We start from the raw sequence: 20284 nt of genomic DNA, 5'->3' as shown, positions 1-20284 counted from the left end.
TTATTATGACTGATATATATGATTATAATGCAAGTTTTGAAAATAAATATTATGTAACTATGTAGATTGATAGATGCTTTGTTATATTTGTTAGGTTTTGTATTGTTAAAGTAGAAATTCTTAGGAACTATTAGATGCTTACCAGCTCTTATGTCATGTTTGTATAGAGAATTGAATTTATCTGATGCTTCAAGTGAATCATAAATTTTCTTTAATTGTTAGATTCCTCTTAACAGATTGTGAATTAAATATTATTTCTCTAGCTTCTTTATGTTTTGGAGTTTAAATTCAGAATTCAAAAGTAACATTGAAATCTTTTTGGCAAGAAATGGTAGAACTTAACTGTTTAGTATTTAAGAGATCATTTGGAACATTGTCAAATTTGTTATTTGATTATAATATAAATTTTTCGTATACATTTTGTTTATTGTTTACCGTTAAGTTTTAAGTAAATAATTTAATAATTGATTCCATAGAGACACTTATAAAATTAGAATGCATACTACAATTTTGGAGGCCGAATTTATAAAGTTTGCCTCGAACCCCCAAAATCATAGAACTGGCACTAAGCAGCAAAACACTAATTTGTTGAAGGGAATGAGTATTAAAAAGGTGCCATCAAGAGTCTCGGTTGAAAAAGAATTTCTTTCAATAAAATTTCTGATGCATCCTTCGGCATATAATTTTAGCAACTTTTTAAAGAAAGTAATGATATACATAATACACCAAGTAATAAAAATCAAACATAAAAGTGCAAGCATACTAGATCCGATGTTACTTTATCCTAATTTTGAACTTCAAGGATTACCTTTCGTTCGACCAATTATATTCTTTTCTTGTTTACGAATAGATACTGGCTGCAAATTGGAAACCTTTTATGTACTTTAATTAGGTTTCGAGAATTGGAAAAATTCATATTCGCTTTATGAGTTTTTACTTCTTATCACGCATAATTCATCCATTTCTTCTACAATTTATAAACCAGATGATCAACCACGTTGTTGCTCATTTTGCTAGCCAACTTTTTTATTTAAATAATATTTCACTTTCTTGCATTGACATACATACGGTAAGTCAACATACTTAGTCCTTGTTTGAGCCCCATTTGGGAGAAAAATATATTTTTGAATAGTGATTTTTAAAGAATTTGTGGTTAAAAAAAAATCAATTTACTTATAAAATTATTTTTCTAGAGAATGCGTTGTTGAAAATAAATTTTGAAAAAAATAAGTTTCAAATAGAATGGGGCTCAAACAATGACTTATTTTTCATGATTATCATGTCGGTTTAGTATGTATTAACATTGCGTTTACTACTTAATTTATATAACTATCTTTATCGTTACTAATCACAGTGTTTTTTTTTTTTAATTGAAATCTATCTTGGAAGCCTAGACGATCGATGTGTCTATTAATCTAAATTTAATAATAAAAAATTAGTTTTAGTAAGCTTAAATAAAATTATACAAATATAAACTTTATTATGTGATTTTAACTTGTATTTTTTTTTCTTGAACTTATATGTATTTTTTCTTTCCAATTGTAATTTTGTACAACAACAACAACAACAACAACAACAACAACAATAATAATAATTGGAAGCGTAATATGATTTTAAATTCATAAACTAAAATAAATTATTTAAATAAGTAAAAAGGGGATAAATAACGAGTCTTAAAGATTGATTGGTAGAAATTAGGCTTGATTGAGCATGATTAAATTTGAAATCAAAATTCATATCTAACTCGTTCACCTCCGTGTACTTAACATGTTGGCTTTACCATAATGTAATCTGTTTTGCAATTTGTACATTTGAGGTTGACAATCCAATGACATGTACAAATAGCAAAACTCTAATGTTATATTCATACTATGCTTCCATTTGAAACTTAAAAGTTGGATTTTGCCACATGTACATCCTTTTTATCGAATTTACACTTGGCAAGATCTCCCACAATCTTTCACAATAAACATTCTTAATCCGGCCACTATAGTTTTGCCAGCCAAGCATATGTACACTAGGGTGGCAAGAAAATTTGTACACCCTTAAAAGTTGGTGATAAGGATTGAAATTTTAATAAGTATTTTACTATTTTATCCAACTAGTAATGCTATTTAATCTTATTGGAATTGCAATCCCAATTTAAATGACATTAATATAACATTAAATGAGAGTGTAATCTAAACTGGGATTGCAATCTAATGAGATTACATAGCATTACTTTCATTTAGTTGTTGAATATTCAAAAGCAATCATCACATTTCCATTGATTTACATTAAAATAATAATTTTACTTCATATTAGATAAAGTGGCTTGTAAGTTATCTTCAATGTGTTGTTATGAAATTTAATCCTATATATAGTGAAGATTAAAATCAAATTTTTAGTATATTTTGATAAAAGTTGATAAAATATATGGTTAAAAATTATGAAATCTATAAAATATGTGATTAAAATTAATTGTTAACTTTAAATTAAATTAGAATCAAAATTTAATCCACATCAAACATGAGTTTAATAGTATTTACTCAAACGTGTGAAAATTCAGGGGTGGACCTACATGGATCATGTGGGTCAATTGGCCCCACATTTTTTTTCTAACGATTTACTTTGACGCACTTATTACGGGATTCCAGATGAAGTCGAAACATCACATTCTTTAGCATTCTTCATATCATTTCGAAGTGCTTATTATCTTTATTGCTTGTTAATGGCATGCAAAACGATCAACCTTAGCAAAAATTATGATACATCAAAATAGGTCGTTCCAAACTAATATTTCTATAATTTCGATAATATACTAACTTTCAAAATTCGCCGATAATCATATACTATCCGAATCAACAAATCACATATGTCATCTATAAGTTCATTTCGAAAATTATATCGTAGTCATATTAAATGGTCCAAATGAATATAAAAATAGTTAAATATGCGTCAAATGTAAATCTTAAAAGAGACATTTAAATCATCTTTCTTTAAAAATGTTCCATAATTTCATTAACGTTTATTATTTTTGCACGATAAATTTTTCAATATAATGTACATAATTTTATTAGAAAAAGTCACATGGAATGTGACATAAAAAAGTTTTAGGATCGTTACGGATTGAATGTAATTTGAATTATTTTCAAATTACTTTTGCATTAAATTTAAATTTCATTTACTTTCTAGATTAAATGTGAATTTTATTTCAATTCATTTACTTCTTATATTCAATTTGATTTACTCCGTAAGCTTAGCATGTATCAACGAAATGGTAAATAAAACTATGTAAGTAGCAATGATAATGATATAATTATAAGGCAATTTCAAGTATTAAAATGCGTATCAACTTATTTTCATTAATATTAATTATTTTTAAAAAAAATTCATTTAAATTTTTACCACACAACACAAAAAGTTTGGGTCCAGCCCCATGCAAATTGTTAAAAATAAATAAAAAGACCGATAATCTTATAAACAATTCACATATATAATCGGTAATCAACAAATTATAAGTTATGTAAAACTATGTGAAATAACATGTTAACTTTTTTATTAAAAAATCTACTCATATAATATTTTCGAAACTCAAAAGAGTGGGCTATCTCAATCTAAAATTTGTGTTGCCTCTCTTCATTAAAATGCAATCCTCTAGCGGTAACAAACATTATTCCTTAAACAAGCAAATCAGAAGGCACAAATTTAAGAAGGCGAAATTTAAGAAATTAAAAGTTGGTTCGTCAAGTACAGGAACATTGTTCATATTTCTTCATAGAATAACTTCTTGAAAGTGTCGATATGCTCCGTCTGCAAGCACAATGCAGCAGTAAATGATCCATCTCTTCCTGGTATGATGAAAGATTTCCCATCGAAACCCATTGTTGCAGGGCCCATGTGAATTACATTTCCCAACCCAAAATCAGCATCATATATCGACATAGCAGTCCAGCTTGTGATTTCCATATTAGGGTTTCCGAAGAAACCCCCCAGTGCACAACCTACTGTGTGAAAATTACGATGTATAGCGACGTTTGGTAGATTCTTGATCAGTGCAAGATAAGATCTTACATATTCATCTGTTACACTTTCAACTGCTTCACGTATCTTACTCGAAGCATAAGCCAAGGGGTTTGAGAGCAACTCTCCTGCTGTGGTTGTTGCTGCTTGGCGTAGATTGGCATTACCAAAGTAATCTTGTGGTAATGGTGGCTGCATTCTATTTCTAAAGTCGACAGGTATGTTTAATCTCGTCAGTTGATTGTTTACATGACCCCGCGCTTTGGATGCGCACCTCCACATATGCCCAGCCACAGCCTCGTATCTGTATGAAATTTGTATCTTCATTGGCCTTGCTCTTCAATTTATCGATTTGTTCTTTGCTTAGATTCAGCATGGCCACCGTTGTAGGCTTCTTCCGCTCCTGCATATTGTCCGATTGGCCTACCAGGAGTGGCGGCTGTGTCAACAGGACCGTGTGATCAAATTTCGAACTGGTTGTTGTTTCTGCAAGCTGCAAAATTCTCCTATCCAGAAATGGGACGTTGCCAATCTTCTCACAGCGTGCAAATCTAGCCCACTCCCTGACAAAATGAAGTGCAGCTGGGCCATCTACTAAAATGTGTGAAATCCCCAAGCCTAGAGAAATTCCGCCACAACTGAATTTAGTTAGTTGCGCCAAAACCAATGGCTGCTCGTGAATTGGGGTAGCTCTATAATCCAATTTCGGCATAAGCTCTCGCGTTTCTGCGTTTGGAAGAAAATCCTGAAGCTCAAAAGCATCAATTTTTGATTCAGACTCAGCTTCGACAAGAATTGCTCCCTTAGAATTGCAGTGAAGTTCAAGACGGCCACCACCAATCTCGTGAAGGCGCCCTGCCAGTGGATAGAAGAGAACGAGTACTTTGCTCAATGAATCTTTTAAAATACGGATTGCATCTGGAAAGATCAAATCAGTGCTAGGACGAAAAAAGTAGACAGTGGGAGCGTGGGTCACGGCCTTAATTTGATCAACTTCTGATATATACATGATCTCATTTGGCGTTGGCTCGGCTGGTAGTATCGTATGAGTTGCCTTCACGGTTACCATTCTCACCCAGATAGGAGAGGAAGAAAAAAATCGCAGGAAAATTGATCCCCGTGAAGGTTTCTACAGAGGCAATTATCGTGGACAATCGAGGAGACTTCTGGATACCTTTGAATGACAGTTTTGCTATTTGTACAAGAGGGAGGCCAGCCGTCATTCGAGTTGTCAATCCCGGATATATACAAAACTCTTAAAATAAATCGGCAAATTATAAAATTACCCCTTCTACAAACCAACAATGCTGTATGTACATCAATGGCCGAGCCAAGATATTTTTTTGGGTGGGCGAAAATTATATAGCAAAAATACTTATAAATAATATAAATATAATTGTTCACGATGTATTTCGTATTTTGAAAACGTCGTATATGTAAGTGCTATGACCTAAATTCAATCAATTTTGAACATAAACACTTTTAATATATACTAGTGGTAAACACGTGTATTGCACATCTTATGTATTAGATGAATAATATTTGTACAATTTTTTAAATACTAATATTGTTTTTAAAAGTAATTGTGGTAATTGATATTGTTAAAGGAAAAATTAAATTTTTTTAAAAGAATGTATATAATATGAAAATGTTGAATAAAATTAAATGTAATATTTTGATTACAATGACACGTCTCTGTACACAGTTAATAAGGAATGATAAATGGGATGTGAATATGAATGCGCTAAGATAGAAGGATGGAGGAGAGAGTTGGTTAATCTTCACATTCCCATTAATTGCCCGTTATTAATTGCTACCAAATGAATTAGATGAAATCATTAGTTTTGGAAAAAAATGTTAGAATCTATCTAAATTTAATTATGAATTTATCCCTTGAAATTAAAAGCAAAACCAATCAACTCTATAATTCAACATTTCACCTAAAATAGGTAATCTTGTTCATTTTTCAATTTTTCTCCGACAATTCTTGAATAATATTACTTTTGACTGAGAGCTCAAAACCTATAATCAATACATCAAGAAAATACTGAAATATTTAAAATGTAAAGATAACTAATAGATTTTCACACTAGTATTTCAACACTTACTACAAACTAACTCTCCAATGCAACATTGCTATCTGAGTAGACAGTCTTGCTTCTTTTCAGTTTTTCTCAACCAATTATCGGATAAAAAGCGCGAATGCAAATGCATAACTGAAACATCCAGAAAGTGAAAATACTGACATATTTAAAAGTAAAAGATCTATAGTGGAATAATATTAAATACATCGGAATAGAATGAAGGTATTACTTTTAGAGTAATGCTATTCGTAGTCCCTCACTACGGTAATCGTCCTACGTAGCATACACATGGCATGTGATTATTTGATACATTAATGTGGTAGTTTTTCTATTCATTAATGCATCAAATAATTACCTGCCATGTGTATGCCACATAGGACGACTGTTGTAGTGAGCGACTGCAAATAACATTATTTTTACTTTTATGTGGCGAATGAATGGAGTTATGGACAATGGTGGTTTCGAAGAGCAATCAATGTCTACCTTTCTCCCTCTTCTTATTTATTTTATTTTATTTTTATTTTTATTTTTTGCGTGTGTAAAGAAAATGAAAAGGCTATGAGCAGATGATAGGAGAGGCAAATGATTCTTCATATTCCCATTATCAGTACATTAATGGGGAAATAAACACGCTCCTAATTATGAATTGAATTTATGCATTAATGTTATTAAACTATAATTATTTTATTATTTATATTATTATTGTTACTAAATATAATATATTATAATATATAAATACTAATAATTAATAATTACTTAATTAATTTCTAGGCACTCATCCTTGGCTGATGGTGGATCTAGGTCGGGTTCCTTCATCGTTGGAGTGAAATGGACCGAGGACATACGGTTCTAACGATCGCTAGCGCTCCTTCATCGTTGGAGTCAAATGGCAGATTTCTTCGTATTGGTTTCTGGGATTTTCCAAGATAACTAACAAATTGTTTGAATTTATTATCTGGTGTCAGTATTTCTTTTACATTATTATATTATATTATGTATTGTAAATTCAGCAATATTGAATAGTACGTTATAAAATTATTTAAATTCTAATAACAATTGAAGGATGAATTAGAAATTACACAAAATCAGTGAGGGTATTATCGCCTTTCATAAGTTTCTCCCCAATTGAATTGAATAGTAGGTTATAAAATTATTTAAATTCTAATAATAATTGAATGATGAATTAGGAATTATACAAAATCAATGAGGGTATTATCCTCTTTCAAGAGTTTCTCAACAATCCTTCTTTTTTTAAATACTGTAGATAATTGATATAATTTTATGGCAGATATATTATTTAATTAAATTTCAAATAAATTAAACAATATGGTACGTAAATTCAAATCCTAGTAATTTGTAATTCATAAAGAGTTGTGATTGTGAAATATAAATTACAGATAATTGAATCTTAAATCATCCATAATAATAAGTAATAGCGAGATACAGATATTGTTATCACGGATAAACCATTACATGTGACATTTCTTACTCATGAAGTAAGTAACTAATCTCGCAAGCTAAAGTGTGGTAATACTTAAATGAATATATGGATGTTTGTTATAGAACAAAACATTAGAGACTCGCTGGAGAAATTCTACACAGATAACTATCTAAGTGTTAATGATTAATCTCTAATGTTCGGTAGTAGAATTGGTCATTTAACTTGAGGATATTTATAGTGCATTATATGAGAACATACATTGGTGATGTTGGATGTTACTCTACCAAGGGCCGCTAATACGACATCGTTCAGATATATCAAGAATCATATGAAAGTTGTGAATGATCAATAGATGATTCATCACTCTTATATAGTAAAATATTATGATCTACATTTCATCCAGTTAAATTCATAATGAATCATTGGCTAAGGTATACTCATAAGTTGAAAATGAGTTTTTAACTTACATTGACTTAATAGTGAGATAAAAAAATATGATCGATAAATGAGATTGGCACATATCCATATCTCGTAATTGATCGGATCATGTTGTCGAAAAGATTATAATTTTATGGTAAACAAATAAGTTTGGTTTGTCATAACACATGACATTCTCATCACATATATTGCTCTGACACAATGCTAGGTGTCAATTTCGGATGACGAATTTGAATTAGTGATAAATTAAAATTTGTGTAAAACTTATCAATTTTGATTAGATCAAAATAATAATTCAAGTCGATCGACATCGTGATTGAGAACCTAATAAGTCACACACAAAAGAAGAACTAAAAGAATTAGATTTACCAATTAATTAATCGATAAGTATTGGACAATCGATTAATTGGATTGTTTGGTAATAGACTGAAATTAATTAATATGATTAATTCATGAACCAAATTTAATTAATTGGATTAATTAAATATTGAATCGGATTAAATTAAGAGACGACAAAATCCACTTAAACTTGTATTAATAAGTTGATAGGGTTTAAGAAATTCAGTATAGAACATAATTATTCTTGTTAGCACAAGAAAAGTAAAAACTCCAATTTTCTCAATTAAAGTTTGACAATTAGACTGCTGTAAATTGTAGATCGTATTTGTTCAAATTCAAAAAAAGTAAAGAAATTTGTAAAATTCAACAAAGGTATTATTCTAAATATGATTTTTATCTAAACACAAAGCAGATTCTTGGTAAAAGTTGAATTTTTTTAATTAAAATTTGCTGTGCATGTTAAGTAAATTTCCAACAGTATAAATATATTATTATCAATTTCGGCAAATATATTTTTTTCAACAGATAAAATACTGTTTTGTTGTATCCTAAATCTTTTCAAGAAATTGTTAATTAAAACCTTCCAAGAAGTACTTAGAGATTGCACATAGACCAGAGATGAAAATTGAATTCCCAATTCCTTTAATCACGCTCTTTGATCCCTAAACTTTCTGTGAACAAATAGTTACAGAAATGAACCAAATGCAAACAATTAAAAATGCAAAGAGAATGTTCTAGAACTTAAAATTATTTCAATGTTTATTTGTGTATTTTTGAACTGACTTACGACATCAACTTTAGGCTATAGGTTTAGCTTTAATGGAGCTAATAAGGCTTATCTTATAAAAATCAAGTCCTACGTCGAGATAGTCCGACATAACAGGCTTCAACTTTAATGGTTGGTAGAGGTGTATTTGTCATTCTGCAAATCATTAGCAGTTGAAGTTAAAATCGAGTTGTTTTAATAAACATATTGACAAAATCTTGATTTTCCCTCTGGGCCCTATATTTATTCAAGAAAGAAACACGGACACACAATAAGCATCTGATATTTTACTACGAGAATTGAAATGGGTAAACTCCTAACTACAAATAACACTGGAAAAAATAATATATTAAGAAATACATAATAGGATAGTAAGGAGGAACCTTTTGATTACCTTTTCTTTTTACTTTAAAAAAAAATAAAAATCTGATTTTTTGGGTGGTCCACCAAGTGTAGCTCAGCCCCTGGTTGGCACACTGGTTTATACTCATGTGAGTTGGCAGATTTTGATGCATTGATTTTAATAGTAAATTTTTCAATCAATGACCAGATTTTTGACACATAGATGGTGTCAAACTAGGTGAACACAATTGGGCGTACAAGTAGCTTAATTTTTTTCCAAATCACATTATTGCTCATTTTGCTTGCAAAGTTTTTTATTTAGATATTTCGCTTCCTAGCATTGAAGTTTAATTAATGTCTATAAATAAGGACAGGTAATGTGTTCATATAACTTAATATATAGTCCCTATTTGGTTTTCTATTAAAATCTGAATTTAATCCCAAGTTAAAATCAATAATTAATTTTAATTACATATTTTACAATGTTCAAAACTTTTTAATCACACGTTTCATCAACTTTTATCAAACTCTATTAAAAATCTAATTTTAATATACACCAAACGGAGAGATAGTATAATAACTTTTAAAATTGATTTTTCCTTAATGTGACAGGTGCCGATCAGGAGGATCAAGAAATTGACAAAAAATAAGTAATATAACCAATAGATACCATTCAAATATTTACTGGGATCTGATATCAAAATAAGATTTATGGATTTATTTTAAAGATCAATGAAGACTTACACAATTTCTTATATTTTTTCCAATGGGTGATGATTATATTAATACCAATATTTTTAGTTGCACCGCTTTTTAATTTCGTTAAAATTTTAAATCAGTTCTTATTGTGACAACTTTTAATTGAAAAAGTTGCATGTGGATATTATTTCGAAAAACTAAAATAAAAATTACTTGTTTTGGTTAAAATATATTATCAATTAGTTCAATCTATACATCAAAAAATTTATTCGTTTGTAAAATAATGATTTATGAAACTATTTTTCTCACCTGTATCAGAATTAATGAATTTGCAAACATAAAAGTTTATGATTGAACTTTCTATTAATTTATTGGTTTAAAATTGCATTAAGACAAATGTTATATAATTTTAACGTTTTATGTTCAGAACATTTTAATTTCACTTTTGTATTAAGATTTCATACCAATATATTTAACTTTTTGTTTGTTTGAAATATGTTATTTTTATGTCACTAACATTGTGGTTTGAAACAAAAGTGAATTGTGAAAAATGGTTTGTTTTGTTTTAGAAATTTTTTCGAAACTTTTAAATGGTATGATTTGAAATTATTTTGATTTTCACCAAAAGTGAAATAATCTCATACGTGCAAAGAATGTGTCTGCATGGAGCCTCTGTATCAATCAATTTGCATTCGATTTTGACAATATGAAGGCCTAGGTCTTCATATTGTTGACCTGTCGAAATCAATAATATGAAGACGTGGTATCAATAATTAAGGACGCGAATGTTTTTTATGGTATCAATAATTTTCACAAGTGGGCACACTGATACAAAGTTAGGCAAGATCAACTACTATGCAAGTTGTACAATTATTTAGGTCCGCTCATTGTATCAGTAATTTTCACAAGTGGGCACACCGATACAAAGTTAGCAAAATCAACTATTATGCAAGTTGTACAATTCTTTATCATGAAAGTAGGGGAATACATAGGAGAATCTTATACTTCCCTCCATTTCATAAAAGTACATTTGTTTTTTTTTTATTTGTTTCAAATTATACGTCATTTTTCTTGTTGAGAATATAGTTGATTTTTTAATTTACGAATATGCTCCTATTTAATTTTTATTGTTATCAACAAATATAAACTACTCATTTTTAAGTCATTATTTAATGTAAGGATATTTAGGAAAATATAAGTAAAATTTATATTTCCAACTATATTAAGGACAGTTATATTCATACAATATTTTTTTTATAAATACAACCCTTATCTTTATTTATTTTTACATTTATGTTCTTCATTTTTTCATCACATCCTAATCCTTCACCTTTCATCAATTAGAAAATCTTGTCTTTAACGACGATTTTCATCCAAAATTTTTGTTATTGTGCTTTAGAATGATGAATAAGTATTTAATCATAATTTTTGTTGCTTATTAAATACACGAGGGGTAAATAAATCTTTTTATTCCCTCTTAGGAATTTTTTTGACAAACACCATGATTAGATTCAAGATATACTAATTAATGAAAAACTCAAGATAAGAATACAATGAAAAAAAATGATGACACAAGTATAACAATGATTAAATTTTATGAACTTGTACCCTCTGTAAGAAAATGTGGTGTAAATAAATTTAGTTCTATATTAATTACATTTTCTTTTATCTGTATGAAAATTGAAACAGGCTTATTTTTAAATGATGAAAGGAGTAATATATTAATACTTTGCATGTTAGCATATCGTGGTTCGAATTTAATTCTCGAAGTGATCGTTTCAATTAAATATCTACCTCATTTTGTATTCTTTTCTTCTACATATTTATGCTATATTAAATTTTTATTAGTAGTAGTCAACACGAGCTTTTCCAAACTGTCCTGTTTGCATGACTTTTGAGAAGTCAAAAGTTGCTTTTTGATTCGTTTGACTAATTTTATTAAAGTGCTTCTAGTAGTTAGAAGAACTTTTGGAGGAAGTTGGTTCAATGTGACTTCCTCTAAAAATTCTTTCGGAATATGATGCATTTTTAAAAATTGAGGTAATTTCTTCCAAAAGCAAAAGCAAAGGTCAAGCGGTTGCTTTTGAGAAAATAGATATGGGCAGCAAATTAGAAATCTTGTTTGGTACTGCAAATTCCTTCACTTCATTATATTATTTTCTTGTTTCAAATTAAGAAACCTTAATTATATATGGTCAGCAAATTAGAAACCTTGTTGGCAGGGGCGGACGCAGACCATTTAAACTGTGGGGTCAAAACCGCCCCTGCTTGTTGGTACTTCAATAAGGTTTTGAGATTTGAAAAATATCATTATTGAATTGTATATAAGGCTCACCGGCTGAGATTTATTAAAAAAATAATTTAATGTTGGTCAGAAAATGTTAGTATGAAAATATGGTTTTTTAAGCTGAGCAGAAAACACAATTTCGCACTACGATTTTTATTTTTTGTCATGCATAGTACATCCATTTCTTCGGCCTCGAGAACGTAAGAATCATTTTTCTTTGTTTGAGGCAGGAGTTCACTTGTGGATATGGGTAGGGAGGAGAGTCTGACCTTGTTCGTACTACGTTGCTTTCAAGGAGCTTTTCTTTTGTGTGAATCAGTCTTATTCCATTTCAATTTCGTTTTGATACCTCTCAAATTAGTACAACAATTATTAGGAAATAATATGGGTATACCATGAAGTTACAAATGTTATACTTGTGAACCAACACCCTACAGCAAAATAGGCACATGGAAAGGCGAGCCTCTACCACGATTAGATTTCCTCGCTACTCTAGTTTTTGGTATATGCGTTCCATGAATGTCCAATTCCCTTGAATCGTACTAGACCCTGATTGATTTAGCTAAAAATCATATTTTTCATATTTTTTTTTTTTTATAAAAGTTAATGAATATATGATTGAAAATTGATAAAATTTATAGATCTCATAATTAAAAATAAATATTAAAAGTGAATTTTAAAAAATAAAGGGTCAAACAGACTATGTAAACCACGTGAATCACATTGTTACTCATCTTGCAAACAAATTTTTTATTTAAATATTTCACTTTCTATCATTGACATACATACCCACACAAAAGCCATACAAGTTTAATTGAGCCTTGCTATATTAACAGGGCCAATGTCGTCCCCTATTTGTAGGCGCTCTGCTTATAGGGGCACCACGTCACCCCATTTTTGAACAAGGCCCCATTGTTTTAATTAATATGACAATCGATCACAAGGATAAAGAAACTTCTTAAAAATAATAATACAACCGACAGATATGATCTTCCAAATATTTAACGTTACTAGTTTATGTCATGTGCAATGCATGAGTTTTATATTTATATTGTTGTTATTAGCATAGAATTTGTAGATTTTGCAAAATTATTTGAAGATGTAAAACGTTTGTAGTGTATTGTATGTGAATGTTGTATGTGAACGCTAATTTATTTTTATTTTTATAAATAAATATTATTAATGATTTTTGTGAAAGTAGGTTGTATATGTTTAGGTGTATAACTGAAAAGTTAATTAATTATTTGTTGGTATATTATATGTATTTTTTCGTTTCGATTAAATTAGATGAATTTATTTGATAATGTAAATAAGTTGTAACTTATTTGCACATTAGTTGTTGAATGTTAATGCACGACAAATGTGATGGTGCAATGAATTAAATAATCAATTAAGTGATAATATATTTGAATATAAGTAATGAAGAAATCAAATGGATTAACAATGAAAATATGGAATAAATTTTAAGTGGATACAACTTAAATTTAAAGGTCATTGATGCGTTAAGAGTTCTATCAGTGTTGTCTTTTTTGTAGACCATAAATATTGGGGGTTCATTATTCAGTAGTTTAAATACATTTGTATCATTCATTTGTGGTTCTTTCTCTCTAAGAAAAATTGCCCAATCTATGGTGAGACATCGTATTACACCAGTTGGTCTTATGTTTGTAGTAACATCCCAATTGTGATGTGACCAGTCGTGGATCTGAACTTTGCATACAAATTTTGGTAAATGGTGTGTGGCAAACCTTCATGGTATATACTGTAAAACAATAAATTAATGAATTATTGATGGAAAAGGTGAATATAGAATGACGTTTTATAGAGAAAGATATAGATGATAAATAATTGAAATTGAATTTAAAGAGAAGTTTACAATTTTTCAATGGCCATTGTGATGAGCTTTAATATTACTTCAAAGACAGGATTATCTGTATGTGAAGTATCTTTTTCTTAGGAACATCAAAGTCATATGTTACCTCTAACCCCGAGTGGTCAAATATGGTAACGTTGAATGTAGAATTTACATTATATTCAAACACTAGAACATAACCATCTTGTACGTTATGATGGTCAAAAAATTATTCCCACCCATCAGCTAAATATATCCTTCCATCAACTCTTTTTAAATGTATGGTAGCAATTATACCATCATATCCAATTAAACGTACTATAGTACTAAGTTCAAGTCCTATGTATAAAGTATGACATTTAATAAAACTTTATAATAAATGTGAAAGAAGGAATTGTTATATGACTAACCAGACGAGTGTTATGGTTCAACAAATGAGTGAAAATTCTAAAGAAATGGTTCAGTACATCCATTTCGTGATATACTGCAGTGACAAAATGGTTAAAAGCAATGAAGAATAATATTTGTTTGCATATGAAAACACAATGTTCCATGAGATAGATTTTGAAGTATAAGTGGATTGAAATGTCATTAATGGAAGTTGCATATGAACTTAAACTTTGTATATAATGTGAAAAGATTTGAATACATCATGAAATATGTTAATTTTTTATAGAAAAATATTATGCAGCTTTGTAAAAGATTGGTGTGGATAGATAGAGTACAAGAATTAACAATTTGTGAAACAAGAAAATGTAAATTTTTGATAATAAATTTATATGAGAAATTAATAAATTTTCAATTAAATTTTGGAACAAGGTTTGTGCACTATACTGTCTTCTTCTTAAAATTTTGTAATGCTAGTTTCGTTGGAAAAAGGATAAGGATTTTAGTATGTAAGAAGCAAGTTCGACAGACAATTTTGCAGCGAAAACCACAGAAGTCTAATAATGGAAAGAACAAGCAGAAAAAGGAGTTAAAAAAGAGAGTGTAAGGGGCTAAAAAGGATGGTTTTTGGCCCAAGATCTCACTATCACCTATGCATGTGCAAGAAATAAAATGAATATAAAAAAAAAAAAAACCTGAAAAAAAATGACAAACCATAACTTCAATCTAAACAAGATGTAACTTAAAACTATAAAAAATTATTTTGTTACAAAAAAAAATAAAAATTGAGAAAATAAGTAAACAAGTTGAGAAAGAAATTGTTGTAAAGAGAAAAAGGACGAAAACCTAATGTTGTTTGAGTCTCCAAGTCACTCTTTGAAATGCAAGGTGAAGAATGATTCAAGCTAAACAATGAAAATGAATATATAAAACACGAGCATTAATTTAAGCTAAAGAAAATGTGCATTTTCTTTTGCAGATTTGACAAGAGGTTCATGGAATGTAGAAACAGACAAATTGTTATTGAAAAGAGACTTATCTCACTGTTCTCAAAAAATAAAAATGAGAAAAAAAAAGGAAATTATTGTATATGCGACAACCGTCCAGATTGAGAATCTTTTGCAGATTAAGGTGATTACAGTATTGTATAGGGACAATACATTAATTATTTCGAAAAGGGATTGCCTCTAATGTCGGTTGAAAATCTGAAAGATGAAGCTTATAAAGATTATTATAAAATGTCGACTTGAACAAAGTGATGAGAAACATGGAGAACATTGCAAGCGTATAAAAGTTGTGACTACAAATTATATATAATTTTTGACATTTGATTTGATCAATATATTACACTTTCAATAAATATCCACGTTAATTTCCATATTACAATATATACTGAATATTGTTTTATAACTATATATGAATTTGCATTTATGAAATGAGTGGGACCTATAATTATAATTACAGAATAAATAGGAAAATTTACAATATTAATGAGGATACTATCATTTAAAAATGTCATCTTTGAGATTTTTATATATTTATAGATATAGATTATATTTATAATTATCAACAAGAACTTATTAAAAAAGCTCTTAAATATTTGTTATTGTTCCATCTTATTACATCTAACAATACTCTTATTTATAAAACACTATAACTGACTTTATCTAGCAACTTTTTACTATTGGAAAATAAAAATATCAAATTCAATTTTTTTTTTTTTGTATGTTCATTATTGTGCAACAATTATTTCCCATATGACCATCAATGATGTTATGTGCCACGCTAATTTATTTTTATTTTTGTGAATAATTATTATTAATGATTTCTTATGAAATTAGGTTGTATATGTTTAGGTATGTAACTGAAAAGTTAATTAATTATTGGTCGGTACATTATATTTATTTTTTCGTTTAGATTAAAGTAAATGAATTTATTTGATATTGTAAATAAGTTGTAACTTGAGCTCTGGAGAAAAAAGAAACAAATTTTGGAGACTAAAATAGAAACTGATTCCGTTAACGCTGATAATTGCAAAATACATATGTATTAAACGTAGTGTAGGAGTTCAACTATACAAAATATATACGTATAAATACATGCTTTCATTAATTTCTAAATATATACGTATAAAGTGGACATGTTTTGAATCAGTTTGTAAATACATACATACATATAATAAAAGTAAACTATCAAAAAGATTTTTTCACCACAATATATCATTCATTTCCTAACATTTCTAACCTACCCAAGCCAAGCTTAGCTGCAGAAGAAGCTGTCAGTGTTGCCATCCTTGCTGCTTGAAAACGTAAATCATTTAGTGGTGTACCTCCGTGCAGATCCACGGAGATCTCTGATCTCTGCGCAGCGTGGAGACTTGTCCCTCCGTAGTGCACAGAGCGATTTTTACGTAATGCGGAACTTTTCGCTTGGTTTGTGCTTTTAAATTCATTGATAAAGATTAAGTAACATTTGTATACAAATAAATTTTATTATTAATGAATGGCTTTTTGAATAATTTTTGCAAGTGTCGCTAGAATATATACTATCTCCAAACAATAGTTTTTTACTACGATTACTCAATTTTCAAATCATCAATAGCTCAAAGATTTTATGGAAGTTATAGATGCAAATCAACAAGCTTCTTTGATGTGTAGTAATTTTTATGGATTTATTTATGGAGCTATCTATAAAGAAGAAGAAGAACAATTTAATGATAAATTGGCACGTGAGTTTATAATAAGACTTGTCAAGGTGCGGTTAGATAACCATGTTGCCCGCTTTGGCATGCAATAATTTTGTCTCATCACTAAATTACCTTGGCATGAAGTAACTATTAATCTTGATTTTAATAATGGTCAGCTTAGAAATTAGTACTTTAATGGTACAAAAAGAATTAGTATGAGAATACTTTTTGAAGTATTTCACATGTGTGAAGATTGAGATGATAAATTTAAGCCGGGATTGGTTATGTTGATGGAGTGTGTTTTGAAACCAATTGGAAGATACATTATTAGAGAACTCTTGTGATGGTTGAGTAGCTTGATGACTTCCTTGTGTATCTATGGGGCTGTAAGGCATATTTTGTTTCTGAAAAACCTTACGTTCGACCCAACTAACACCTAGAGGGGGGGGGGTGAATATGTGTTCATGCGGAATTAAAAAAACTTATCAATTAATTCGTGCAACAAGTCACAAGAATTAAAGTTTGTCCAGATTCATTCACATGTCTTAATTACCTATGTTGAATTACCGGTAACAATAAATAAATTAAAGCAATAAAAGAACACAACGAATGTTGACGGAGAACCCCCAACTGGGTAAAACCTCCGGGCACAAGCCAGTAGAGATCCACTATTTGTAGAAGGTAACTTACAGTACGTCAGAACAATTGATCCCCTCAATTTTCTAACCTCCTTACTGTTTGAGAACAAGACTCTCCTGGATCTAGCAGATCTGTGCTACCATCCCAGCCTTGTGTGACATCTACTTCCCGTGAATCATCAAGCACTCCCGCTCTTCAAGCAAGTTCTGCCCGGATCTTCAATCTGAGGATCTTCTGGAAGTTTTATAGGATTTAGAGAAGGTGGTGTTTTTGTGTTTCAGGGTGTGATGTTTTTGCTCTTCGAGGATTTTGATCTTCAAAGATTTTTGAGAGAATCAATAATATGGCTTCAATGTGTATTTTCTCTACGTTCAACTCGAAGGAGACGAATCATATTTTTATGGCTCAACATATGGCTTTTTGGCACGTCAAAAATTCGCGAGCTTTTAATCTTAATGTTGCCCAGATAAATAGGTCGCTCGAGCGAGGGACCAGCGTGACTCGAGCGACGTCCACTTAGCTCGAGCGACATGCTGGCGAGGCTCTAGCGACAGTGGTTCTGCAATCGTGGCTCGAGCGAGATCATGGCGTGGCTCTAGCGAAATCTCGCGCCGTTTGCAACTTCGAGGCATCCATCACAACCCTAGACCTAGCCTTCAACACTTTGATTATTTGCAACTCAAGTCCCTGAACTATTGGACATTTGACACTTTGGTCCTTGACCTTACAATTGTGACATTTTAATCCTTGACTTTACAATTATTACATTGTGGTCCTTGGTCACAAATTTGCCAATTACATATTTCCTAACAGTTTCATTAAACTCATTGCAAGAATTACAACTCGAAAGAGTACAAAGAATGCAATAGAATGAGCAAACAAAAGTATTCATTACATGGATATCCACTTGTAGTCTAGGTATTTTTCTCATATTCTGTTATTCATTTATTATGTATAAGAATTCTAATATTTATTTTTACTTATATTGCAGTATTGGATGTATGAAGTATTTCCCGAGATTAGACAAAAATTCGGATGCCATAGATATAAAACATTTCAAAGTCCACGAATGCACAAATGGAAGCCAAATAAAATATTAACGAAGAAAATGGTTAAGCAATTTTTGGCTACTGAAGAGGTATGATTTATTTTAATCTACAATTATATGTGCATTTAATTATTTAAAAGCAAATTCAAATGAAATAATTCCAATATTTCATTACAATTACAAATTCAAGTAATTGCAGTGCTACAACCTATAGAAGAAGAATTCGAAACACTATGGCATAGAGTTCTTTCACTGCCACTCGAGAACCAACATAGAATATTAGATGGCATTGTGATAGAGAATTCGACAATGTAGCACAACAAATCCTAGCTTATAGCATGCATGTACAAGAAACGACTACTGGTACTTTGAGGACATATACTTCAGTTGTAGTTAGGCCTAGTTCTGTTTTTGGTGGCTTGAACTACGTAACCAAAGAACAAATGGATAAAATGTTGAGTATGTACAGGCAACATATAGTGTCAGATGAGTCTGATTTGTGCAACAACTTAAAAGCACAAATTGTTGAAGAATCGAGAAAACAAGAAGCTCACTATCATACAATTCTTGATAATCAAAAACAATTGTTTCAACAACATCACAGATAGCAAAAAGATCATTTATTTTCATGTATTTGGCACGCAATCTTATGTCGATACTTCAGGTTTGTGTGAAAGTTTGTTTAATGCACACATTGTTGGGGAATAAAAAAGACTAAAAGCTCATTACCGGGTGATTCTAGACAACCAGAAACGATTCTTCAAACAGCAACAAAAATGGCAACAACATCGCTTCCAATGTATGCAATCTAACATGCAATCTTATATGGATACCATTTCAAGTCCAGCGAAATCTTACATTGATGAACAAAATAAGAATGTGCTGAACAAATTATTTGACTGGGAATCAAACATGGAAGTGATTGTAGATTCTATACAACAAGATGTTCCTACCCGTACAAGTCCAATTGAATTCAAGTACCCTTCAAAATCTCAGCAAATTGGAAGTGTGGAAAGGTTGACCAAAGAAAAAAATAAAGGGAAAAAGATATAGTCTTCAACATTATCCACATTCTATCCTTTAGAAGATTATCTTGTGGAGATGTACACAAGAATTAGAGATTGGGGGTTGTAAAATCCATCGGGTAAGAGATCTAATTTTACTTTATTAGCTTGAATATTATAGTTTGTATTTGATTTATTTAACACTAATTCAAATTATGTTATATGATGTATATTAGGATGATGGAGCCAGCAATATCCACGAAAGACATG

At 30.0% G+C, this 20284-nt stretch overlaps 2 protein-coding genes across 2 annotated transcripts; both read right to left on the bottom strand.

Moving 5' to 3' along the window:
- Nucleotides 1–3744: 3744 nt before the first annotated feature.
- On the bottom strand, nucleotides 3745–4200 carry LOC111377121 (spermidine hydroxycinnamoyl transferase-like). The gene has a single exon (XM_023000180.1). The coding sequence runs from the start codon at nucleotides 4198–4200 to the stop codon at nucleotides 3745–3747; it is 456 nt and encodes a 151-aa protein (XP_022855948.1).
- Nucleotides 4175–5233, bottom strand: LOC111377116 (spermidine hydroxycinnamoyl transferase-like). Its single transcript, XM_023000170.1, has one exon. It carries the CDS (start codon nucleotides 5069–5071, stop codon nucleotides 4208–4210), a length of 864 nt encoding a protein of 287 aa, XP_022855938.1. The 5' UTR covers nucleotides 5072–5233; the 3' UTR covers nucleotides 4175–4207.
- Nucleotides 5234–20284: the final 15051 nt, after the last annotated feature.

This window comes from Olea europaea, unplaced genomic scaffold, assembly GCF_002742605.1.
Source record: "Olea europaea var. sylvestris unplaced genomic scaffold, O_europaea_v1 scaffold1607, whole genome shotgun sequence".
NCBI lineage: Eukaryota > Viridiplantae > Streptophyta > Magnoliopsida > Lamiales > Oleaceae > Olea > Olea europaea.
The sequence above is the reverse complement of the archived record's forward strand: the minus strand, read 5'-3'. Positions and strand labels throughout refer to the sequence as shown.

Excerpts from the sequence above, each read along its gene's own strand:
- LOC111377121 (XM_023000180.1), bottom strand. The coding sequence starts at position 4,200 with ATGCAGCCACCATTACCACAAGATTACTTTGGTAATGCCAATCTACGC.
- LOC111377116 (XM_023000170.1), bottom strand. The coding sequence starts at position 5,071 with ATGGTAACCGTGAAGGCAACTCATACGATACTACCAGCCGAGCCAACG.